The sequence below is a fragment of the Abramis brama genome, assembly GCF_963993115.1.
Source record: "Abramis brama genome assembly, chromosome: 2".
Taxonomy (NCBI): domain Eukaryota; kingdom Metazoa; phylum Chordata; class Actinopteri; order Cypriniformes; family Leuciscidae; genus Abramis; species Abramis brama.
In genome coordinates, this window is record NC_139964.1 from 50,086,136 (window position 1) to 50,113,831 (window position 27,696).

The 27,696-nt window shown below is 36.4% G+C and overlaps 1 protein-coding gene across 1 annotated transcript; it reads left to right on the top strand.

The window, feature by feature from the left end:
* The first annotated feature begins 1,130 nt into the window (after positions 1 to 1,130).
* fhdc1 (FH2 domain containing 1) lies at positions 1,131 to 27,696 on the top strand. The gene is made up of 12 exons (XM_084101533.1): positions 1,131 to 1,363; positions 11,924 to 12,653; positions 17,633 to 17,694; positions 18,802 to 18,904; positions 19,384 to 19,469; positions 19,587 to 19,687; positions 20,654 to 20,724; positions 20,962 to 21,069; positions 21,214 to 21,284; positions 21,597 to 21,714; positions 21,849 to 22,013; positions 24,992 to 27,696. Exons 2-12 carry the CDS (start codon positions 12,216 to 12,218, stop codon positions 27,161 to 27,163), a joined length of 3,495 nt encoding a protein of 1,164 aa, XP_083957659.1. The 5' UTR covers positions 1,131 to 1,363; positions 11,924 to 12,215; the 3' UTR covers positions 27,164 to 27,696.

Sequence of the window (27,696 nt, forward strand, 5' to 3'; positions counted from 1 at the left end):
GACATTTAAAGAAATTCTGCCATAGCAGTATGTAGGTGGGGAGGGAACACATTCATAGACACATTTATATATTTGTAAAATCGTGTATTTTACTTTGGGTATAACAAATTTTGCTGTGTGCTTTTTTGAGGATTTGTTGATAAATAATGGACTGGGTGTTTAAGGGCAAAAAAGACTGAAGTACTGAATGTTGAATTATGGGAGACAATAAAATTCTTAATTCTTATGTATAATTCTCTTTTTTTATTCACATTTATTAAATACGTTCAGTGATAATTTATGCTTTTTACCATATTTACACCTGACACCCTTTCTGGTTATGAATTAAAGCATTATTTGACTTGTAACATTGTTTCAGTTCACAGGATACATTATGACATTATTTATCATACAGTCAAGACTGCATTCTGCCTACAGAGGGCACTGTTGTCTTTCTTACTAGTTGACCTAGCGTTTTCATTGACTTTCTGCTAGCATTACAGAATAACTCAGCCCCCATTTGTCCAAGACAATATTCAAAGGCCCTCCTATCAAAGCTGCTTTGTAGGCTACCTGTTGCATTTTTGTTTAAAAATAAATAAATAAATAAAATATATATAATGTCAGTTAAATGATGTACATTTCTATTTTCTATTTTTCTAGCATGTGAAACAAGATTGTTAATTTTAAGACTGGGGCTCCCCTGTAAGTTTGCCAGCCCCTTAGTGGGCCCTGGTCGAGAACCACTGGAATAACTGTTTCTATATAAAACTCGTTTAGTCGTTAATGATGGATCATGATGATGCTGTGAATGGGGAGATTGATTTTAAGTGAGGGAAATGGTGCTTGCTTGACAATGTGTCAGTCACATTCCTCCTGCCACTGGATTTGAAAAAATATATTCGTGCTCATACAGCTTTTTAGAATATTTAATACATGTTCAGTAAGTTCTAAAATTACCCTCAACTTACTGTTTGTATCTAAATAATTGGCCCGTCATTCTCCATGGTTGCCGAATAGACCTGCTTATGTTTAATAAACAGCCAGCGACGATGTATGTCAATATTAATAATTGTGTCTGAGCAGTAGGCTAATGTTACACTCGTCACCAGCGAGTGACATACGTCACACTCGACCCGTCCCAAAGATTCACCTGAACCAGTCTCAGCGGGAGCGCGCTGCTCATGCGCGGTCTCGCGGCACACACCACAAGCGCATGCGCAGTGTGTCCGCAAGCTGTAATGCACTGCAGTTTGGAGAGCGTCGCTGCAGCGCTGGGCGCGCAGAATGCCGGTGATACCGACACACACTCACCTACCCTCGGATACACGCACCTGCCGCAACAGGAAAAAAACTAGTACATCTTTTCCTTTAACTGTACAAGGTACGTTTTTTTTAACGCAGTTTAATGTGCATGTTTAGATCCGAAAATTTCGTCTTGCTTTATAGCCTACTCTTCTTTCGCTGCTGAATGATTTGTTTCTTCTAGCGATGTCCTGTAGATATGCATATGCCATTCATTCATAGACCGACTGAACGGGTTTATTCTGAAAAGCATAACTTTAATAGGTTATCCTACTCGTGATTCTTGCATGAACGCACAGGTAAATATATTTCTGCTTTTTGACACAATAATAGTAATTGTAATATTCTCATCAAATGAGCTATATATAGGCTATATATATATATATATATATATATATATATATATATATATATATATAGGCTATTACTGTGTCATAGCCAAAGCAGGAATATTTGCCTAATGTGCTACCATGCTAAATCACGAGAATATTAAAGTTATACTTATATTATGCTATGTGTAGGCTATAATAAATGCTACGAGTAGTGTAGACTGACAGCTGTATTCATTTATTGATTCTGCAATTTCGTCCGTAATTCTCCCTTTCTTCCCCTTTGGGTTTAATCGATCCATCCTGTGTTTCCGTCTCATTAACACTCAGGTTTTATTCTGTAGCCTTTAGTGTGATCGCTGTCACGCCATAGGACGCGCATCACTAATGATCACAGTATTTCTGGTGTAACCTCACTGCTCCCATGAGTCAGTCACCTCTCTGTAATCTGAACATGTTGTTCAGACTTTAATAAGAAAAGTCTACCACGGTTCCTGCTCAAAAGCCTCCAGTGCCTCCTTTATTTAACCCTATTGTGCCTGGAACATGGTCTGTAAACATTACATCATCTGAAATCTGTCATAGTCACACAGTATAAATGTGTAGGCTACTGACAGTAGAACTGTACGTACAAATAAATAAATGTGAAGTTTTCTGCTGCTGATCGGCTTTTCTTATGCCCCGCAGAGACCCTTAGGGCTGTTTCTAGTGCTTTTGTGCTGCTTTGTCACCGGTTGTGATGTGCTTTATTGTAATCCTCTGAAGCCAGCTTCTTTAGTGACCCATCCCATTTCTCATGGTGAGATGAATTGAGACAATCCATTCAGGAGTTCTGGAACAAAGCTTAGGAAAAAGTTTTCCCTCAGGGTGAGGTCAACGGGGAGGGTGGTTGTCTGTTGTCACATTGCCACGGTAACACACCCTAAAGTAGTGGAACTCAATTGGTGGAAGCCCCCCTAAAGTGGTACTGACTTGACTGATTACCGTGGTAACGGTAAATTTGGTAAATTGCATGTACAAGGAATATCAGAGTGGATATTTGAAAACAATAACATTCAACATTTTAGTAAGTGTGGTTTGCTTAGTCGGGGACACTTAATATTCAACAAAATTATTGATCAGCATGCATTGACACCATTGTATGAGAACTGAACTGAGCTGGACGATGACATCACTGTTTTCTCCAAAGCGGCTGTATGACACTGTTTTCTTCTAGATCTTCTACAGCCAAAACAAACTTTGATGCATTATTTTCCTGTCATTCACTGTCAAGCATCTTTGAAACAATCTGTATTGTAAAAGCGCTAAATAAATAGTGAGTTAAACAAAGATATATTAAAGATCAATTTTCTATTCACAGACAGAACATCGAAATACAGCATCTGTGCCTGTCATACAGCATCTGTGCCTGTCATACAGCATCTGTGCCTGTCTTGCAGTGTAATTTTAGTATTATTTGATTTTAATCTTAATAATGTTATGTGCTTTGTCATTTTTTTTTAGGTTTTGTTTGTTTTAAACATTCCTATTTAGCTGTAATGTATTTTTTATTTCAGTTTGAGAAGTTTCGTATACTTATTAAACTTATTTTATTTCAATTAGTTACCAAGTTTTTTAAGTTTAAGTTGTCATCTAATATTTATATTTTATTTTATTTCAGCTTAATTTAAATTAAAAAAAAAAATTTTTTTAATTAGTTTTAGCTTTTAGTTACCATTAACAACACTGCCGTCATGACAGTTCCAGTTGCTGTTTTTACTTAATCTGTCTCAACACTTCTAATGGTCTCTAAAGGGACTCTATTCAGCAGCAAGCGTATAGCTCTTTCATTTGCACACGCGTAAACATCAGGTGTTTGGACTTCAGTTTCCCCTCCCACCTGCTGTCACCATGGCAACCAAAGGGCATACTGTCGTCCCACTGGCTGATTCACTTCCTTGTATAAAATGGCTTGAAAAACATCAGAAATCTAGTATTACCTATTTAGTTCTATTGCTCTATTAAATAGCTAAATGCGATTATGCTACATATCCAGATGTAGCCTATTAGGATTGTTTTGGTATTCTGATTTTTGATTTACACCCGTGTGCTCTCTTTGTATGAGCCCATTTATATTTTATTGCGGTCATTTCACTGTCTACTATTACTAGCTGTTCCTATGGTTTCTAAATCATTTAGTTGAGCTTGTAGTGGCTGTGGGAGACAGAAAATATTGTCTGTTTGTGGTCAAAGGGCAAGTCAGACCAAGTGTGTGACTGTAATATGAGCAATGCGTGCGCTTTGCTAGTCCTCTCTAGTAATCGAATTGGGTCCATTTTAGCATGTGTGAGTTTATGTGAGAGATTGCAAACTAAACACTCATTCAGTTCACATTAAAGTGAAGCATGTGAAGCATTAGCATTTTGCCCAACACCAGTCAATATGCAGCATCTGTGATTTACAGCAAGGACTATTAACATTAGTGCAGACTCCAGTTGGTGCACTTTTAAAGTCCTTGTCCCATGCAGACAGGATGATCTTCAGGGCTCAAACAGCTTTAAAAAGAAGACAAATACTGGGTTTCTCAGAAACTTAAAGGGCACATTAAAAAACCCTTCTCATATCGCATTTGTTCTGATGGATGCTTCAGATTCATGCAGTGTGTGATGTACAGAATTGTCACACTTTGTTAATTAGATCATCCTGGAACTTTGCTTCTTTGAGCTCTTTGAATTCTTGAAGCTCTTAGATTTCCCTGAGTTCTGTCTGGTTACTTGTTAGGTGGTCTTTGTTGCTGCTTTATTTACCTTCTCTAATGGCCATTTGCGATCAATAGAGATCACTAGGCTTTGAGAGGCAAGATTTCTCATGCTGGATGCTTATCACCTCCCAGCAGCACTGTTTCAGTTAAAATATCAGCTTTTACATTTATGCAATTATATGTCAATTTATAATATAATTACCCAGATGGCTGGGTGCCCTGTTTTAGGGAATTTTATTTGTTTATTTATTTTCTCCTAAAGTTCTCTTGAATGTATCCAGATGCGTTTCATGTCTGATTCTTTTTTTTATCTAATCTCTTCATTATAATATCTTCCTTTCAATCTGTATTTGGGTTAAGCTTCACCCCTCCCCCCAGCCGTGGTTAAATTTGATTAGCAGAAGATTCATCATTGCCACCAGAATGGAGAAATCATGGTGCTATGCTATTACACATTTTTATAAATAAAATTAAAAAATTAAAAATAAACATTTAATTTGTTACATTGTACATTAATATTTTCACCTATACAGAATTCGATCAAGAGAGGTTTATAATCAAAGATACACTGCATCTTGAGCTCAAAAATGATGGTACTACCAGTGTTTATGTGGTTCTGTGGATAGTAGAAACGATCCTGCATCTTTTTCTCACTTCTTGTGTCCCACATTGTGAATGAATCCAGGAGGATGTGTAAATATCTAAGCACTTTGATGCCGCCAAACCAGCCTGTTCACAAACAGACCAACACCTCACATATAAAATAGGGCCGATTCTGTAGTGACCTCATTAAAAGAGTCATATCAGGGCAAAACTATAAGGATATTTTCAACTAGATGTTTTTAATGTGACAGAAATACGGATAAAAATACAGAATTTAAATATATAATGCAAATATAAAATATTTATTTTTTTCATTAAATGTTAAGTTACTTTACAAAACATTACTAAGTTTTTAATTTACAATATAACCTGCAAATTAAGCAGCTATATAACTATAGGCTACTAAGTACATAAAACCTATATTTATAAAAAAGATAAAAAAATCCAGTAAAAAAAAAAAAGATTGACTTATTGATGTTTTCAAAATTAATTGCTATTTCATCGATCCTCAACTATGTCAACCAGTTATAACATTTAGGGTGTGTTCACATTTGGCAGGTTTGGTTTGATTAAAACGAACCCTGGTGTGATTGCTCTGTTAGTGCGGTTATTTTGAATAAGTGTGAACGCTGCCATTCGAACCCTGGTCCGCACCAGACAAGAGGACTGAGAATGCTGAAAAGATGGGTCTCTGTCCACTTCCAAATAAACTCTGGTGCAATTCGACTGAACGCAACATGGACCAAAGACATCTAAACGAACCACAAACAGGACGTGATGTCACAAGATGCGACACTAAAAAGGACAGAGTGCTCGAGCATCCCTGGTTTATCTCATCGTCACATGTTGTCCATTACAGTTCAGTACAGCTGTCAGAACCATGTCTCCTTGCAGCAGATCTTCATTTGTGTGTACATCACATGCAAGCACATAATGAGCCCATTTAGCACACAGCATTGTTTTGGATATTTAAGTTCCGTTGAAAATGTACATCATAAAAGGTGTTTTTTGTTGTTGTCGTTTTGTATCTTTTGGTTCATTGTTAAAATTGTCAGTGTGAATGCTATGTGAGCCAGGACTAAATATAATTTTCTTTTTTGGTCCGGACCAAAGGGACCAGGAGAACTGAACTACAAGCGTGAACACCCCCAGGGTGGTGATATTTTTATTAGCACAATTTGCAACAACAATATTCAATTTAATATACAATATTTTTATAGTAGTAGATAAATGTAGGCCAAATGTAGCTACTGACTGGTACAGTCTTGATTGCTTTGATTGCCTCATGTTTTACACATACATAAAAATGCATATTTTACACAATTATAAAAATCCTTTGAAATTAGGCTATAACAACCTGAAGATGTAAAGACAGTAAAGACAGAACTTGAAGCAGATTGTATTTTCCTTTTGCAAGGTCTGAAATTTGACAGCTGGTACAGTAGATGATCAGCCACACTATCACTGTAATACTTACTCAACAAAATAAAGATGGTCTTCATGGATATTTCCTACCCTAAATAATAGAAAATTGTTGTATGCATTTGAGAATTAGTGAGTTGTCATAAAATGTCACAACACAAGATTCGCGCCTGCTGGATCACCTGCTGATGATCACATGTTATGGCTGCTACAGATGATGATTCCCCTATAATTAGCCTTTCTAATCTAAATCATCAGCTTTCAACAGCTTTAAACCATCATCACACTTTGACATTAAATTAATTAAACCTCATGATTTGCATAGCTGATGATGTTATACTGTGGTCAGTATGTCTGGGTCTCAAACAAAACCAGTGGCTTTTATCAATGTTCCTTTTAGACCATTTAGCTTGCCAGTCTTTCCCTTGATTATGAAAGCAGTGTGTGTTTGGACTTTGATGCATGGCCGATTTACCGAGAAACACTTGCACCGAAAACACTGAATCCAAAGCACAAGCACCATTAAGACATTAATACTTGAATCTCCTTAAGTATTTCTTAATCGCTGTGTGTTTCCTCAAAGGTTCTTTGTTTTTGGTGCTGTTCATTGCACCCAAATATTCCACTGAAGGTATTAGATAATCGTTGTGTAGGTTGTTGCCTTGGCCCTCATTTACCAGACATACTGGAAATCAATCTACGAGTAGAGCGTTTCAAACTGCGGTATCAATTGAGTCAGGTAACAGGGCAAGACTTTGTCTGAAGAGTTGTGATAGCCAGGGTAGAAGACGTACCATTTGTCTGTGTTTGTGTGTAGACAGACCCAAGGGCAAACATATCTACTGTTATGCTGTCTGAAAATGAATATGAATGCACTTTTGTGCATCTGCTGCCTCTGACGGTCTTTTGATTGATCACTGCCACTAACTACCCTTCAGTATCAGTATCACAGTATCCTTACCTCACTGAAAAAAACATTAGTCATATGTTGAATGTAGTAACATCTAAGTTAATTGATTTTATTCAAGTCAAAAATATTATTTATCATCACCCTATATATACATTAGGTTAAACCAGGGGTCCTAAACTTTTTTTGTCAGCCAAACCCCTTAGATGTAAACTGTTTACTTTAAATAGCCCCTGAGATTTATATTTAATAAGTTTATATTTCAGTAATTTAACACATTCACATGTTCACAGATCTCTGTTGTTGTTGATAATAATATAATAATAATTATACATAATAATTATTATAATATAATAATTAGTAGTAGTTGTAGTAATAGTGGTAGTTGTAGTAGCATGTTTTAACTCGAAGTATAGGCTACTGTAAGAATGAATACAGAAATATATTACTATTGTAAATTACAATTGTATAGAATATACAGAGAATATTTGATCATTATAATAATTTGACTCTGAAACATGTGGCGCATCAGACTATACATGTACATTATTTTGATTTTACATTCAAAATAATAATTATTATTAGCTTTTCATCAACTCACAAACTCCTGTTTGGGAAAACCTGGGTTAAAACTACGTAAATTTAAGGGGTAGATGGGGTAGAGATTGCCCCTTAAGATTTTTAAAGTGTTGAACAAAGTCTTTGAACCAGAATAGATTGAGTATTCTTCCTGGGAAATTTGGTTTTCAAATCAAGTTCAAATTTAAGCATTTAACCTACGCTCCATTCAGTTTATTAGATGATTCTGTGCAGCCATCTTTTCCAAAAACAAAAGGACTAATCACTAACAAACAAACAATGAGAAATGTTAGGAGATTTTCTCAAAAGGAGGTCAGATTAATTTGCTAGACTGCCAAGCATGTGAACAGATGTCTAATGGTCTGGGTACAGTGTGTTTGTTTATTAACACTGTCCCAATCTTTCTAAATGTGCTCAAATACTTAAAATTGTCAGCTTTGTGATGAGGTAGATTTTAAATCACAGTCCCGGAGTCCTGCTCCCAGTTCTTATTAGAAAGAGGCTTAGCCTATTTTTAAAAACAAGCCTCTCTTTTTATCAGTAAAATTAATGAAGTATTCTGTTGTCCACATCATGTGATGTATCATGGCAGTCTTTGGTTCTTTATGAATAAAAAAAAAAAAATATATATATATATATATATATATATATATCAACACAGAAACAAGGACATGCTTCATTGTTTAAACATAAGCTTAAATAAATTGTATTTGTGACATGATCTGGGAAATCATACCACTCCAAAATGAGGTAAACATTCAGGATTGGCAGCAGGCACAGCAATATTAAATGATGTCACATGTTTAAGTTGTGTGAGAGAGGAAAAACATTATAATCACAGTACAGGAGGAGGCTGATCATTAAAGCCATTAGGATTTAAAACATGGAATCAACAAACGTCATCAAGCAAGCAGGGTTGAGCTTGCATATGGCATATTTAATGAACTCTAGGTATGGGTGCTGATCAATGTTTATATATGAATAAAAGTCTCAATTAAATCTGTTCGTATAAAGCGATCGGTGTCTCTTCAGGACACCGCTAGATTCATTTGGATTACTTTTTTGATGTCTTTTTGGTGTGTGAAAGCTTTGGCTGATGTGTTGACTTTCAATGCATGGACACACAAAAATGATGAGAGAATATTATAAATAAATAAAAAACATAATTTCTGTTCAAGATTAGTGGTAGTCTAAACAGCATGTGAGTGAGGAAATAATGACAGAATTTTTGGGGGGTGTGAACTATCCCTTTGTTCATTCATTTCATGAACAGTGTTGTTTCCTTCATCCACATATGTTATTCTCATGAGTTAGCCGATTGGATTTCTTGCGGTCTTTAGATTGGCTAGGCTTTGTGTGTTTGTGTTGAATCACATTATTGTAGTGTCTGATTTATCTTTAAATGATTGTTACTGTAATGTACCCTCAAATGGGTTTTCAGCACGTTTGTAAATGTGATGTTGGTTATAATCGTTAAGAGATTTGGTGCGGTGTATCTGGGTGTGTTGCTGTACACTGTCGCTGACATTGCAGCAAAGACACCACTGAGGTGAGGAGGTGTTACAGAGTGTTAACCCTGTATTCTCTTCTCTAGCCAACATAGTACATGTTCATTTAGGATCTGAACACATACATATATATCTATATTTGGTGACACTTTAATTTAGGGTCCAATTCTCACTATTAACCAGTTGCTTATTAGCATGCATAATACTAGGATATTGGCTGATTATTAGTATAAAGCACATATTAATGCATGACCATATTCTATATCTCTTAATCCTTCCCAATACCTAAACTTAACTATCTTACTAACTATTAATAAGCACTGCAGTAGGAGTTTATTAAGGCAAATGTCGTAGTTAATAGTTAATAGTGAGAATTGGACTCTAATCTATTTTATACTAATCTTAATTGAATGTATATAATAATAGCTGTAGATATTGAAATAAATTGCATGTTTTTACTCAGTATAAGTGGTAAAACCATGTTAGAACATCATACGGCATAACCCATGAAGAAGATGCCTTAAAAGGAAAAATACATCTACTTTTACACATGAATTAATTATACAAAGTAGCTGAGGCCTAACTCAGCTGAACCAGCATGGAAACAGAGTCTTCCTGTGACGTCAATTGTCTTTTAATAAGTAAAAACCTAGAGGATCGAATGAGACTCTGTTAACAGGTTGCAGTATGATGAGCTCTGGTTTACAGCACTTGGTGTCTTATTCTCTGTTTCTAGAACATCTTTCACCACAGCTGTACAAACCAATAACAATGGACCATTTTAGGGTTCAGTTGCAATTAACTTTGTTAGTAAAAACTAACATCTTCAGACTTTTGTGCTGTCTACACATCAATCTCAGCATTAAAGTCGGTATGAAACGGAAGTTACGGAAGTCTTTTCTTCCCTATTGTTACATATATCTGAGTGAAATGGCTTCTCAAACAAGAAAAAAATCCCCATCCTCGCACCAGTAAACACATCATCAGAGAAGAGAGGGAGGGGAAGTTTTTTTAAATATAGATTACAAGGGCACATGAATTCAAAAAAATAATAATAATAATGTGCAAGGATGTAGCATTTATAAAAATACTCCAATATTCCATAAGAAAAAAGGATAGTCAATTTTGATTTCATGGTGACTTTAAAGATAGGCTAACTCATAAGTAACGATGCCACTACAACCTGCGTTTTTGCTTTTACCATGAAATCAGACTTTTATAACCTTCAGTTTCTCTGAGATACAGGTTACATAACAGATTCCCAATAAAACTGTTCAGTCTGACAGTCAAAAGTGCTGTGGCATTTTGCCGTGGCCTCTCCCAGCAGACAGTAGGACATAAGACGAAAACCAGTGCCATTTACTTCAGTCTGTTCACTCGATATCTGTGATACAGAGACACCTGCATGACAAGACCTGAGCCATATAGTAATCTGATACTGTAATGTGCTGATCAATGTAAGCTCTTGTAAATGATATATCAAAATAATAGATAAGCTGCAATATCTTTTGTTTTTTCAGAGCTTTGGTTGCATTTCTTTGCAAATGTCTGTGTGAAATAGCTGCTTTTTTGTGGATTGGTTGTTGCCTGGTCTCCTTGACAACCATACTTTGAAGGCTGTTTGATGTCAGTTGCTTTGCATATTCAAATAACAGATGTGGCTCAAGTGAATCACCAGTATGAAAACTATTGTAATTATGTCATTCACTATTTAATGGCTAAACTTTTACCAATATTTATTATATAAAATATTATAGTGCAGTTCCTTCCAAATGTAAAATAAAAACAATGTTTAGGTCATTTACACCTTGAGCAAAGTTCTTGCTGAGTGTTCGGTATGATTGTGCACACATTTTACTTACATTTTTAAAGGTGCATTCAGTAGGTCTTTAGCTAGCTAACTCTATCAGTTATTTTTTTTGAATTATTTTTATTTTTTTAAATTACACAGATAATACAAGTGAGTTTTAGAGAGCGGTTTACACAATAATTAATTCCTATACCTGTCCAACAAAAAAAGAAGCAACTTGAGTCTTTATTATTGTTTATGACCTGAACCATACTTAAAACACTTGTTCCAGAACTACAGTATTATGAGTCTTCATTTCATGTACACCATTCATATGATGCTTCATAAAAAACACTATTTATTTCTTAATATGTACAACGTTTTAGATTAGCACCAAACTACTGTAAGCCACAAGTTATGTAACTACTGTATAATTAATGTTATGTAAAGGTAATTGTGCCAAATTATTTTACCATGAGACGTACAAATCCCTTGAAAGTGCCTTGTGTGAGTTTTCATTAGTGAAGATTTGATTCATCTGTCAAGATCATTTTTACACATATCAGGCTGGCCCCAATGCCTTAAGACGAACAATAGCTTTTGGCATTTTCCTACTGGGGCCTTTTCTTGAGTGTACAACCACATCTCTTTTGATGTCTGTTACTTTCTCATTTCCTCTGTTTTTAGGTTCCAAGTTCATTCGCTTGACTGCACCTCAGTAATTTTGATTTTGAATGTGTGTGGGTTTTGTCCTTCCTGCAGATCCAAGGGTTTGACCTCTGACCACACCGCAGTGGGTGAAAGCTTGGAAGTAACAGCTTGGCATTATGGGACTATGTAGAAGAAGTGAAGACAAAATATGTGAGAATGTCACGACATTGACCTAAGAAGATTGCGAAACCCCATCGTGTCAGAGCCATGAGTCAGTCAACAGATTTTTGTAAAACAGTTTTGTTCTTTGCACTAAATCCTAATTAAGAATGAACGCCGAACATATTCTGCTTGAGGAAAAACTCATTATTTACATAGCTGGACTGGTGTCATTGCTAATGTAATGCTTGTCATGGCCAGTGTGACTGCTCTGGAGGAGTCGGCAAGCGACTGTACCATACCAATAGTAAATCCACTGCCATTTGAACCTTCTACAACCTCTACAAACGACCCTAGCCATGGACATGACAGCACTTCCTGCCCTTCGGCAGTACCTCCACCACCGCCTCCCCCTCCTCCACCACCACCCCAGGCTCCAGGTCAACACGCTTCACGCAAGAAACGACGGGTACGGAGCTTCTTTTGGAAAACCATTCCAGAGGAGAAGGTTAGGGGTAAACCTAATATTTGGACTCTAGCAGTGAGACAGCAGCAGTATCAGATTGACGTAAAGACAGTGGAGGAGCTGTTCGGCCAGCAGGAGGAAGTTCGAACCCAGACAAGCGATGGACAATCTCGTCTTGGGAGATCTAGAGGTTCATTTAAAGAGAGCAAGGATGAGGTAAGGCAACCTGTTTAGAAATTAATCATTGCTTGGAATATCTGCAGTTAAAGCTTGTTAGACAGTGTGATTTATCTTGTCTCTACACAATATGCATATGTTTTGCGATTCCATGCAGCAGTCGTGAGACTTTCTATTTCAATTAAGTTTATTTTTAAATGTGAATGAATAGCTGGCCTTGTGTTAAGATTGCCCAAGACAAAATTTTTGCCAATACTGCCAGATATCATGCATCAATATGGAAATAATTGCTTAAATGCTGAAGCAAGAAACCGATAAATTGGCTAATAGTATAAATATATACACTTTGTGCAATGGAAAAAATAGATGTATTGTAATTTTTGGTAAAAGATGTGGTTGCCAAAACTTTACTGTAAAAAGGAAAGTTTTAAAGTCCCCCTGTAGTCAAGGTAATGCGTTTTATGTATCGCTCTCTACAGCGTCGGACACAACGGTAATTGATTAGCCTTTTGCTTGACTACGTTATCCAGCAGCTTATAATGTGTTGCTAATGTTACACAAACCATGTTCCCGTTCGCCATCTCAGAGTCAGACGGCTGCCTTCTAAAAATCAGTATCCTTAGAAACGCTTAGAACTAGAACTTTAGTGGAGAAAGGCATATAGTTCATTATAACATCATAATATACATCATGCATAATTCACCCGCTATATTGCTAAAAGAACCCAATTTTTCATATCAACAGAAAAATATACCGGGATAACCTGGCTTCTCTTGAGACTCCTCTGCTTCGCAGCAGTTAATGATATGCTAAAGCCCGCCTGCACATTGATGTGATTGGTTACAAGGAAGTTTGTGACACCTTAGGTAGAAACACCAACCATTTCAAACCGTCTTTTTTTCACTGCAGTTTTAATGAGAAAATACTCAGCAATGGTGTTGATGTGAATTTGCACATTGCAAGCATATTAACACCACATAGATAGACATTTCACCAACGGGGGGTTTTAAGTTTTACAGAAAGAAATTAAATAAATAAAAAACAGTAAAATGTTTTGGAAATTATGTTAATATACCTAATTACTTTTTTTGCATTTATAGTATACTGACAACTCCCTTAAAAACACAGGTGGTAAAAAGAAAATAACATGAATCAAAGTTCATCACAGGTAGCTTTTCCACAAGCTGATGTACAAACTATAGAAGGTGCACACAGTGTCATACAAAATACAAAACACTGTCATGGTTGGTAACACACATGACACTAAAATAATGCAATAAGCATTCAGTTAACAGCATAACAATTGCCGAAAAACACCTTCTCCCAAAATCATGTAGCAAATGCTGGCCTACAATGAACCATTGGTGTAAAAAAATAAAAATAATTATACACATCTATGACCAACTTTCTTTTATAAAAGTGTAATGATAAATACTTTCACAAATATAGTAAATAATAAAGAAACGTGCCATGGATTAAAACAAATAAATTACATACTCAAAGTAAACATTTTATGTAATTTGTGTTTAACTATAGAAAGGAATCAAGGCATAATTTGGGCCACATGATCATTTGGCTATAATTTATTAGCTTAATTTTTATTTTACCTATGATCCGATACCTATACCCAGGTTTGAGAATCTTCTTTGATTTTCTCTGAATTCTAAAGAGCTTTAGCTATAGGTTTTTTTTTTTTTTTTTAAATGTATCTGTGGTCTTTGGAAGTCAGTGTAATTAATCCAGTTATTCTGTAGGAACAATATTAGAAAAATCACACGTTGCATTTGCAATGTGCTCTGCAATCAGGCATAGAATTGGGTTAGTAATTATTTAAGATATGAGAAACAAATCCCACAACCAACACTTAAGTATTAACACTTATCAGTATTGATATTTCTGAATTATATCACTGACAAAAATGAATGCCTTGAAGTGAAGTGCAATCTAACATAACATCACTGAACTATTTGCGTTGTTCAGTGTAAAGTAGGCTACATCTACTACATCTACTAGGCCTGCTAGAGTAACTTTATTTAGTTTACCGGATACAGTGAAACATCTTTATATTCAATATGATTTTATCAGTAATCGTTGGTATTCCTACATAAAATGTGGTCCTAGCACACATATATTTCCATAAATTTGCAGACACTGATACATATTTGTTTATTTATTTTACAATATCTGAAGAACATTATTGACAAAATGTAAAACATACGCATCTTATCTACAGTATGAATAACTTTTACGTTCATAGTATAATATTGATTTTATTGTATTTAATCCATAAGATTAATATGTTAAATCACATCACATTTTTTATGCTTTGGCATTATAACAGTATACATGTTTTTGATATTGTTAAGAAGTGTTTAGGTTTAGGGGTGGGTTAGGGGCTTAAAAATATAAAATAGTAAAATGTTATTATATAAAAGTAATATAAGGGATTCATAAAGATTTTAACATTTCAAAAGCTGCGCATGCATAATTACATATGTTTTAGATACTGTAAATTAATCCAAAGTGTCCTTTTCAGTTTATAATGTACATATACCTACAAAAACTAAAGAAATCAAGTTGATTCCAAACAAAGTGGTTATTTTGTATGATATTCATATGTTTGTTATGTTTAATTTGCTAACAATTTCCTATCATGTGGGAAGCATGGGGATTTTCTTACTGGCTTATAAGAAGTGTAACTTCTACACTTACACCTCACTAAGGTGTGCACAACTTCACATAAAACATAAAACAAACAAACATGTCGCTGAAACAAACATTCATCCAAAACACATGCTCCCGTGAGCTTGTCGTTTTGTGTCTAAGCGACCAGCTGTGTTTTTGTTTTGTTTTGTGTGGTTGCCGCTGGTCTTGGTAGCTTTGTAATTATCCACGAAGACACCAAGAGTACCTGTGCCGATCTAATGAAGCTTTTTTATTGTTTGGATGAGGTGGCGTGGACCATGCGTGTGGCCTCGTTTGTAATTTCAGACACCATCCTGCTAGTCCTTTGAGTTTGTGATGCGTCACAAATTGCATGTATCACACACATGGGTCATGTATAGTATCTCACAAAAGTGAGTACACCCCTCACATTTGAGCAAACATTTTAGTTTATCTTCTCAAGGGACAATACTATAGAAATGAAACTTGGATATATTTTAGAGTAGTCATTGTGCTGCTTGTATAGCAGTATATAAAATCCTTAGAGAGTTCTTTGCCATGAGGTGCCATGTTGATCATCCAGTGGTCAGTATGAGAGAATTGTACTCAAAGCATAAATTTGAACTGCTCTAATACAAGATACAACAATTTGTATGGTCCTGTCAAGCAGACAAAAACATGAACATGATGAACAGGACATGTGGCTTTGCATGGTTAAATGACGTACAGCTATTATCACTTAGGGTGTACTCACTTTTGTTGCCAGCTATTTTGACAATAATGGCTGTATGTTGAGTTATTTTCAGAGGACAGTCAATATATATATACAGTAGCTATACAAGCAGCACAATGACTACTCTAAAATATATCCAAGTTTAATTTCTATAATATTGTCCCTTGAGTAGATATACTAAAATGTTTGCTAAAATGTGAGGGATGTACTCACTTTTGTGAGATACTGTAAATGTGTTTGCTAGAGAGAGTGACAGATTGTGTGTCTGTTTAGGTGCCACTAAAATGGCTGTCATGTTAGTTAGTTAATGACCTCATGGGCCAAAATGAGTCATCACGCTACTGAGGGTTTCCTGGTGCTGATGTTGTGTTAATGAGAATAACAAGTATAACATTGTATTCTATAAGGGGTTAGTTCACCCAAAAACGAAAATTCTGTCATCAGTTACTCACACTCATGTCATTCCAATCCCATAAGACTTTCCCTCATCTTCAAAACACAGATGAAGATATTTTGGTAACACTGATGATCCCTTTTGAACATTCTGTTAACTATAAGTAACTTTGCAATTAGCTCTCATTAGAGTATTAGCAGACTGTCTGCTTGATATCTAACTCATTATTGTGATGGTCCCCAACAGACATTATACTGACTATAAGTAACTTTGCAACAACATGTCAACTTACAGTATTCTAACCATAACCTAAGTCTACTAATACTCTATTAATACTCTAATGAGAGTTAGTAGACATGTTACTTACAGTCAACAGAATGTGTTAAAGGGACCATCAAAATAAAGTGAAACCGTTATTTTTAATCAAACCTAAGAGATATTTGTCCCTCCATGGAAAGTCCATTCCCCTAAAAGCCGTCATGCTTAAAAAAGTTTTCAAAACTTTCAGTGGATGGACAGAAATTTCTCAGGGTTTATTAAAAAGATCGTCATTATGTTTCGAAGATTGACAACAGTCTTATGGGCTTGAAACGACATGAAGGTGAGTAAATAATGACAGAATTTTTATTTCGGGGTGAACTATCCCTTTAAGATTCATACAAATAAATAATAATAACATGTCTAGAAACTGGAAAGAGATTCATTCCTGTTTAGCTTATCTGAATTGATGTTCAGCTATTTTGTAAAGCAAAGCATATTAATCTAAGAAACTCTGCCTGTCTTTCTCATATCATAAAAATCTATTTATTTAAGGGGAACCAGTGGTAGTCCGGGTATGGCACACTTAAAAACACAACTTGGTTATATTCTATTAGTTCTAGTTCTATTAAATATAAGACATATAAGTCTAGTGGTTTTCATTTAGTGTGCCCTTGATATTAGTCTCCTTCTTTCTAATTACATTTTGGAACCAAATGCACACTATTTTTCTAAAATAATAATAATAATAACTAGGTAAATAAATAGTTTTTTTAACCTATAGTAATCTTGCACCATCAAAGATACTAGTTATATTTATTTTGGAAGTTGCATTCAAATCAACTTACCACAACAACCTGAAAGCCCCAAATTTGAATGGGAGTGATGCTTCTGCTCAGAACACACACAGTCTGTCCTTTGTGTATCTTTCCATCCGTTTTAATTAACCTCTCTCCTCTGTTCTCCCAGATCAGCATTTTGGACTCCAAGAGAGGAATGAACGTTGGAATTTTCCTCAAACAGTTTAAGAAGTAAGTTTCTAAGCATCATCATGTGTATAAACCTTTGTATGCATGTGCTTCAGCACAGAAATAGGATCTGGTGGTGGTCAAGAGAAACTAGATGATCTTGTGTGAAGATCAAAAGCTTTCAGGTTCTGATTGATACTTGAGAATTCACATGAGGATGCTATATACATTCACTGTGAAAAGTACTAGATACAGATAAGACACAAGGTATGTTGTCAGTACTCAACAGACAACTAGGCCAGAATAAAAGAATAAAACAAGATAAGTTTACGTCAGACCTGGTGAAATGGGCAGTTGAAGGTGGATGTGGCCTGTGTAAACAGGGTTTTTGTTTATTTTTGAACAGGTATTTCAACATCCTCAGAGACTATTAATGATTATGCAAAAAGACAATGTTTTCATGTGTAATCAGATTATATCATATTTATGTTTGTCTGTGATGTTTGTGTGTATTCTGTGTATGTGAGTGGCCATGTACAGTAGGGGTGATCAGACACTGTGAGTCAAGTCACTTCCTGCATCCATTTTTAGTGTTACATGTATGTGTATGTACATGTTTTCTTTTACTTAATATTCATTATTTAGTCTTTATTTAGAGACACATTCATTTTTTATTTTATTTAGAGAAATAATAATCAAAGCCTGTTACAAAACTAATGAAGATTTCCAAATGGGACATTAATGTACAATATGTATGTATGGATGTATGGATGTATGGATAGATAGATAGATAGATAGATAGATAGATAGATAGATAGATAGATAGATAGATAGATAGATAGATAGATAGATAGATAGATAGATAGATAGAATTAGTGTGATTGCTGTTACATAGTTATATACCCCTAACCTTACATTATGCTTAATTTAATATATGTACATAGTAATTAGACACCTAAAATGGCAAGAGTGGCACCCAAAATACCTGCACTGTTTTAAATATACGTCATGTATACATAACTCACAATGTCTTTGTGAAGTTAAAGGTTTGTATTTCCATCTTTCTTTGGAGCAATACACTGAAGTATCCTACAAGAGATCTACTGAGCTGATGATCAGGCAGAGCCACAAATTGATTGTCTGTTTTGTTCTTCTGTTTTTCTCCCTCAGGCCCAATCATGCAATAGTAGAAGACATCCGTCTTGGCAACAGTGAGCAGTATGGAACTGAACAGCTGAAAGAACTGCTCAAACTACTACCAGAGGCAGAAGAGGTGAGAACTCTGGCTACATTCACACTGTCAGTTTTTAGAATTAACAACCACATTTACTTACAGGTGCGAGTCTCGAAACTTTTTGTTAACACAGCAACTTACACAAGCATCTCGAATACTGTCTGCGTGAACATGCAATCAAATTGGATTTCTTACATGTAACTGAGTCCGTATTCTGTGACTAAAGTAATATCAAAGTGACTAAAGTAGTATCAAAGATGGCGACGTCCATAAAACTCATCACTTTTAAAACAACAAGAGTCGAGTTCATATGTCAAATCTTAATTAACTGACAGCAGATTAACTTTGAGTGATATGATGGCAATGGTAATCTATAGTATTAAAAAAAATGCTTGTACAATTAATCCAGTCTATCGATAAATTAAAAATGGTACAAATACATTGAGAATCCCATCGTACAAATGCTTTGTGTTTGCTCTGATATTTGAATGTGAATTTAAATCACTTATCTTCTCTAGGTGAAGAGATTGAAGGAATTCAAGGGAGACCCAAATAAGCTGACACTGGCTGATTCTTTCATGTTCCTGCTGATTCAAGTGCCACGGTAAGAGATGCACAACATCTCTCTTTACCGAGGAGATACAAATATACATTTTCATAATACCGAACAACATCATGACAAAAAGACAAGTCGACTATGATTGTGTGTTCATGTTTGAAGCTTTGAGGTGTGTATTGAGGCTATGGTACTTCAGGAAGAGTTTCTCCCGTCCTGTACGGTCATGAGTCGTGAGATTAACATTGTGCGCCAGGCTACAGAAGGTAAGAACATACTAGACTACTATTTGGAGGTTCTGAAGTTTATGTAATTTTCCCCTTTAATCTGAAGCAATAATTTTTTTCAAATAATTTTTTTCAGCTAAGTAGGCAAAACATTTTGAGCCTCTATGGACCATAGGTTATTGGGGGTGGGGGTGGGGGGGGGGGTAAATAAACGCAAAGTCATTTTTAAATGATCTAATGTTCTCTCTCTAATACACAAACTCACCAACCCATATCATTTGATGCACCATTCCACCACTTTCAAAATATATGCTGTCAAGTGTAGACCAATAAACAGTAGAGTGAACTTTCATTAGGACTCAATTCTGAGTTGAGTGCATTTTGCTGAGTCATGTTCTTTCACTCAACTTTTTTCACCAAGTGCAACATGTTTCTGATCAACATATTTGTTGATCCTGGAACAACATTCCAATCAACCAATTAGGTTTGAGGGACAAGTTTACAATTTATGTCAAGTTTAGGCTTACAACCAGGGTTAGATACTTCTACATCAGTGTTTTTCATCTATCATTTCCCTCTGATTTTAGGGATAACTTATAGGGTAGGGTTAGGTTTACGGGTAGAGATATGGGATTACATTTTCAGACAGTTTTGCCTGTATTAGCCTTATCAGAATTCAATGGTTCATGACCTATCTACACTTCAATAGTACTTAAATGTAAAGATATGGCACTCCATTAATCATCACTTTGATTTTAGGAGCATTTATAAAAACTCTAATTGAGTTTTATTAATCCTGCATTAACTAACCTTAGCAGCACATCATGATACAGTAGGACATACTGTCAGCAATTTTTTTTCTAATTTAAATGTGCATTGAGTCTATAGATTTCCTTTAAATTTCTTAGACTGTAGACAGTAGGAAGGATATGTAATAGCATTTAGAGTGTTGTGTAATTTACCAAATGGCCTATGATTATTCAATTTCTATTGATTATTCCTCAGAACTAATGACTTGTGAAGAGCTCCATGCCATTCTTCACTTAGTTCTCCAAGCGGGAAATATCATGAATGCAGTAAGTCTCTCTCTGTCTCCAGCCTTTTTTCCATTTATTGTCTTTCTTTTGTTCCCTATCCTTTACCCCTCATCTGTCCCTTTTTTGTGGACATTTCCCCCAGTCCTCTTTTCACCTTTGCTCTTTCCTTTCAACTATTTCTCTCCAAAACATTCTCTGACATTTTTAAATCAGGAAAGGTTGTTGGCTTTTACAGCATTGACCAGACATTGACTGATGTTCTCTGTGTTTTCATAGGGTGGCTATGCAGGCAATGCTTTGGGCTTCAAACTGTCCTCGCTTCTCTCTCTGGCTGATACGAAGGCCAACAAGCCTGGCATGAACCTGCTCCATTTTGTGGCACTAGTAAGTATGACCGAACCAGATGCACTGTAGTTTTCTCCAGATTTACTGATAAATGTTTGCAAATGTTTTAGGAAACCAGCTAATAACAATAACAATATTTTTAACTGATTTGATTTGGATTTTTCTTTAACTTTTGTCACAAAGGAAGCACAGAAAAAGGATGAGGCTCTTTTGAAGTTCCCAGAGAAGCTAACACATGTTCAGAGTGCAGCCAGGTAACACAAAATATAGTGATTTTCACTAAATGTTTTAATATTATTATTTCTCAAAACTTCTCTTATTAATAATCTTTTCATTTTATGAAACTTAAACTCTATTTTAGAAAATCTAGAGTTTTATTAATCCTGTATCCATAATCCTGTAAAGGTCTAGCTATGTGAGACTACAGCTAAATCAATCCAAATTCTTCTGGTTTAACTAGTGCTAATAATGTATTAGGTTTTATTTCTTCTAACATTTGCAACAGGTCTCACCTTTCTATGACCCCTTCCTCAATCTTTCTCTGACTTAGATTTTTATTGTTGTAGAATTTCAGTAGAAAATATAGAAGGAGAGTTCTCCTCTCTCTATGTCAAAACACGTTCCTTGGAAGAGAAGATTCAGGATGACGATGAGCTGCAAAAGCAGCTGGGTCCATTTTTGCAGGTAAATTAATCATTCCCCCAATTAGAATTCCATAGTAGAGTATGGTTTTTTTTTTTGTACTAAAGGTTATGGTTTTATATTTCTGTTGTATTTGCTATAATAATTTTTTTATCTGCTGCCCTCTTATTTGTTAGAGCTCTACACATGCCCTGCAGGACCTCAAACATCGCAGGCTAGACTTGCGTAAAAAGGGCAATGCCCTCATCGACTTCTTCTGTGAAGACAAAGACACCTTTAAACTGGATGAGTGCTTCAGAATTTTCCAAGACTTCTGTCTAAAATTCAAAAAAGCTGTAAAGGTACATATCACATTTACTAACAAGCAAAAATGAAGAAAAGAGGGGAAAAAAACATTAAAAAAATAAGAAGTTTTTTATTGTTTTTCAACTCTGTTACTGTCAGTTCTGTTTCATACTGTCAACATTATTGTTACTCTACCTTGGTAACAGAGTTTGACAGTAACAGAATTGACCATTTTTAACTTTTTAGCCAAAAACTCCACTTGCTAGCATAAATGCTAAGAGCAAATGACACTGATGAAATCATGACTAAAAGACTTTTAAACAACCCACTGTGTGATCAGTGATACATTTTTTCCTTTTGATATTGTTGTTAAAATTTTGACGTTTTACGAAATAACACTTGGTTTAAGAACTTTCTAGATTAAAATATTTTCTCAGAGAGAGCACACATACCTTTCAGTGCTTCAGATCTTATCAGTGAGGGAAAGTGACTTAATTTCCTGTATCTTACGTAGTTGTGGAGAAAATTTCACCAATTTAAAGGCAAAGTATGGTACAGTAATAGTCTGGCTATCACAAGACCAAGCTCTGTCTTTTAAGATTGAACATTGGTCTGGGGAGGCTGCTATGTATTTTCTACTGCACAAGAGCTGTGATCAACGGGCAGAGTTCAAATGACTCTGTACGCAGTTGGATAGTCCTTCAACCAATCAGACCAATGATCTGGGTGACATACTTTGCAGAGCGATGCGAAAACTCTAGGCAGGAAATGTGTAACCAAACGTGTTGATCAGCGGTTTGCAGAAGCAGCAATGGAATGGAGTGATTTTTGTAGGTTGTGCAAAAAAAAAAACATGAAAGTTAGTGGTATTTACACCCACTCGAGCGATTTGTTTGCTAAAAAGGGTTAGCCATTGAGCATCGTCGAGAGGTTAAAAGGAATTGGACAGAGCCGTAACAGCTCTGGAATTGGATTGGATTAAACCCGCCAATAGCGCGCCAGGTGGATAAGCCAGTTTGTGATTGGTTCCCGCAAATTTGTAAAGGAAGCAGGATAGATATATGTACAGGTTTCCAGCCTGAGCAGCAAGGCGAAATCAAATCACCGGCAGATCAGGCTGGGTTTACCCAGTCTAGTACGGTAACAGAATTGATGGAAAATGTATGGACACATTTTTATAAGATAAAAGTCATTTTTAAACAATTTAATGTTGTAGAATTAGGAAAATTACTATTTAGGGCTTTTATAAATAAAATAAATGAAATATTACCGAAAGAAAAGTAAAATAAAATACTTTGATTACACAATGATGCATGATGGAAAAAAAATATATACTGACTAATTCGGACAACAAGAAATCATGATTTTCAGCTATATAAGACACTTTTTACATAAAATATTATAATGTTATGGCCTGTAGAAAAAGCAAAAGAAAATAATGACTTTTTACACCAAATGTACCTGCAATTATAGAATCACCCTTTTACATGGTGTATGCACATAAATTTGTGTTGGCACAAACTCCCTATAATGATAAAAATCAACCCGCTCCTTTTTTGGTTTTTTTTATCCCCATAAATCATAAGCAGTTTCATAGAACAAGCCATTCACAGATTCTGGGCAAAGTGACGTCACTTTGTACAGGCCCCACACATGACTGCTGATGAACTCTTCCGTATTAGTATAGACCCCGCCCTGAGCGAGTTGTACACTGTCCGCCATTTTCTTCAGGCCAGAGCAGCTGTAGCGGCAAGAATGTCTCATAAGCAACTCAGGTGTTTTTGTTGTTGGATGTAAGAGTGAACATAACAATATTTATGTACTCCGACTTCAGAGCCGCTGAAGACGCAGTGGAATAGTTTTATTTTTGAAGGGAATTCGACCCTCAATATACCTAAATTTGTTTATGTCTGCGCGAATCATTTTACGCCAGACTGCTTTGTGAACTAGGGTCAATACAAAAGGACAATACAAAACAAAAGTTTTGTTAAAAAAGTTGTTACTCAAGGATGGATCAGTACCAACTAGGGGTGTAACGATACCCTCATGTCACAATTTGATATATCACGATACTGAACTCACGAAACGATAATATGGTGATACTCAAAAACATATAATAAAAGGTTAACAAAAAATGTACTGTTGATTAAAATGCTAAATTTACTGTTACATTGTGGGTTTAAATGAATAGGCTTGGACTTGGTGCTGGTAACCCACAGGACAATGGTGACACCAGAATAAAAATATTCATGATTCTGAAGCTGAAAATACACAATTATTTTAGACAAACAGGCTAAGCTTGCACTCCGTCACTTATAGATATTTAAAATAATGTAATGAAAGTAATGAGCAGTTTATTAAGCAAATGACAGTCGACCAGGAAGATTAAGTTGTAAGGAACATTATATCGAGTCCAACCTTTAGTGATTTTCTGGAGTGAAAACGGACACATCATCTATTTTTGTGTGATAACAAATTTTTGTGTACAATAAACTTAATAAAACTCATCAGTAAAATTATGGCCATCATTCAGACGGGTCCACTACAAGAGGCTTGTAGTAATAGTGATGACAACACAAGTTATAACCGTAATTAATCTAAACTATACCTGTCATATCTCGATGCACCATATATTCTCTGGCTCTGTAGGCATCATTGTCCGACTTCGGTTTGAACATATAAGGCTGAACACCATTACTGACAGTTTTTGACATTTTAAGTGTGTGAGACTGTCCTGTTTTGTTGTTGCATGAGCTCTTGAAGCTCCGCCCTCTTCTTGAAAGGGGGCCGGGAGCACCAGCTCATTTGCATTTAAAGGGACACACACAAAAAGTGGCAATTTTAACATGCTATAAAAAATATATGTGGGGTATTTTGAGCTAAAACTTCCCATACACACTCTGAGGACATCAGAGACTTATTTTACATCTTGTAAAAAGGGGCATAATAGGTCCCCTTTAAAGTCTTTATGAATCATGCTACAAATCATCTGTCAGTGAACACCCTCTTATAGTGATCTCTTGTCCACTTGCAGGACAACCTGGACAGGGAACTGAAGGAGGAATCTAGACTGCGACGCTTACGGGAACTGGAGGAGAGACGGTGTGCCTGGGGTGCAGCCAATACTGAGACAGGTGATAGTGGAGGTTTTGGTCGCAGCAGCAGCGAAAATGATGTTGACATCCTTACCAAAGAAGGCCTCCGAGACTTCCTGCTTCAATCAAGACCTCAAAGCCCCCACAGTCCTTTGGGGCGCTCGTCTAGTGCCCGCCGTTACCATCACACCTCTAGTGACCGCAACGTCCGTGGCTATATGGAGCAGATCTCTGGGTCTTCAGAAAGCGACTATGCCAAATTCAACAGCCTGCCACGTTCAGGCAGGAACCATCAAAGAAAGACCATGGCATGGCTTGTGTCACAGGATGATAATAGGGAGCTGGGTCCGCAGAGTCAGGTTTACCAAGAGAAGTTAGCAGCTTCACCAAAGGCTGAGACAGAACCCATCAGTCCTTTAGCTAGATACTCAAGTTTTGGCTACAACATGAACACGGATCCCTATAATAATAATAATTATACTACTCTCTCTGAAGGTGGAGTTACACCTCAATTAAATAACACAAAGAATGTTTATCAGGGGACATCTGGTCATGGTGTTGGACACATGAGTGTTTGTGTGGAGAAACACAAACTAGTTTCTGGCCTTCAACCCTTTGAGATAACCAGCCAGATCAACAATAACAGTAATGTTTCTTTTGACAACCAGTGTGAAGTGTTTGTAACAAATCTGGAAAGAGAAGAAGACCCTCCCAAAGCATTTGTCCTTGATACGCCCCCATCTAGTAGGAGTTCTGAGGTGGGACCTAAGCCAGAAAAAGTATGGAATGACAAAATTATCATATCACAGAAGGAGGAAGCGGACACAAGCACCTTTTCCTCAACAACTTGTGACACCCCTTTGCCCCTTGATCCTTCTGTGTCTAGTAAGAAACCTGGGTTGAATGTCATGGACTGCACTGAAACTGATTGTTCCATTGTGTTGGACTGTTCCGAGATTGAGAGTTCTCCTATCATGAAAGAAGGATTTGGACTTAACCAAAAGTCACAGGATGCCAACTATCCAAGAGTCATTCAGGACACCAGTTCTCTATCCTCCAATTTTGAGTCTACCGATTGTCACTTTGTGTCCATATCAAGTGATGAACCACTAGTAGTAAGCTTTGATCAAGCATGTCTAGAATCAGTCAGTCCATCTGTAAATACTGAAGAAGCAGAGACAGATAGCTGTGACACAGCTGAAGGGCGAAGAGTTGGTGAGAAAGCAGTCCAGACCTGTATCCCCAGAACACTTGTCAAAACCAAGTCTCCATTCAAAGTGATTGCTCATGCCAGTCGTCCTACAAGAACCCTCACAGCAACTGAGACTCAGAACTTGCGCAAAGTGGTGCCAATTACAAGGCAGAATCGATCTAGTAGCAGCATGAAGAAAGTCGAAAAACCACCTGGACATGAGATCATGGAACCGAGACGTATACTTCGCGACCAAAGCATGCCAGCCAGAAGAGGCGAGAGACAAGGTAGACCTGCACGGCATTCAAGCCTCCCTCCAGAGGATCCCAGGGCACAAAGAGGAGTGACACCAAGCAACTCTCGGTGGGCAAGGGACTCGACTCAACACAAACCCTCCATCAAAAAAACGAATTCCAAACCGGTTCGTAACATTTCAAAACCAGCACCAGAGGAAAAGATGTGTCGTTCTACGATGCGTGCCTTGGCCCAAGCTCAGGCCCAGACACAAGGAACCTCTGAAGGAAGTACACCTGACAGTCCCAACAACACCCTAAAAAGTTCTTCGCCTTTACCTAGCTTTGCTCGCAACACTGTGGCATCATCTTCCAGATCTAAAAAAGACTTGCCCACACCAGCTGTAACAGGAACACCATCAAAGAGCTTATCCAGAACTAGCTCTCAGAAATTGCCTGGTGTTAGAACGGACTCTGTCAGTAGCGGACCTTTGCTAAGGAGTGAGGATAAACTAGGGGGGTCTATTAGGAGGGTTCAAAGTGTAAGGGCTTCCAGTCGGAGCAGTGACACTCCTCCTCCACAGTCTGGACGAGAACACTCCCTCAAAAGTAGCAGTTTCTCAGAGAGATCCACACAGATTAAAGACTCTATCGCGAACAGGACCAACAAACCTACATGGAAGTAGAATGGACATATTATGTAGTGGCTCAAAAAAACAATGTTTAACAATGAAGATCAAACTTTTCTGCACATACTAAAGTTACTAAAGAGGCACAGAAGCCTCTTAAATTATTCTGAATGTATCTACAGCCTTTAAAATGTAGCTGAAGTTGTGTCACTAGATGCTCACCAAGAGTTTTAATATTAACGTGAGCTACTGTCACCATTTGACAGCACATTTAGTAGCACTTCAACATCCACACAAGGATGGTTTTGATGGCCTTTTTCTTACATATACTTGACACATTATCAACTGTCACAAAAAAAAAAAAACACATCAATCGCAAATTGTACTTAGTGTTAGATTAACCCTATATTTTATAATAGATATTAATTCTACAAAGACTATGTGAGCTGTTCTCACAAATTGCTGCGGACAAATAAAATAGAAGACAATTATGTCATATATACATATGCTTGCTTTATTTTATATAATATGTAGTAAAAGTAATGTAATACTGTTTACTAGGGTAACATTTACATTAAAAAAATCATGAA

Coding starts and splice junctions, on each gene's coding strand:
- fhdc1 (XM_084101533.1), top strand. CDS start 12,216: ATGCTTGTCATGGCCAGTGTGACTGCTCTGGAGGAGTCGGCAAGCGAC. Junction 19,688..20,653: donor TGTGCGCCAGGCTACAGAAG/GTAAGAACATAC, acceptor ATTATTCCTCAG/AACTAATGACTTGTGAAGAG. Junction 21,285..21,596: donor CATGTTCAGAGTGCAGCCAG/GTAACACAAAAT, acceptor TTATTGTTGTAG/AATTTCAGTAGAAAATATAG.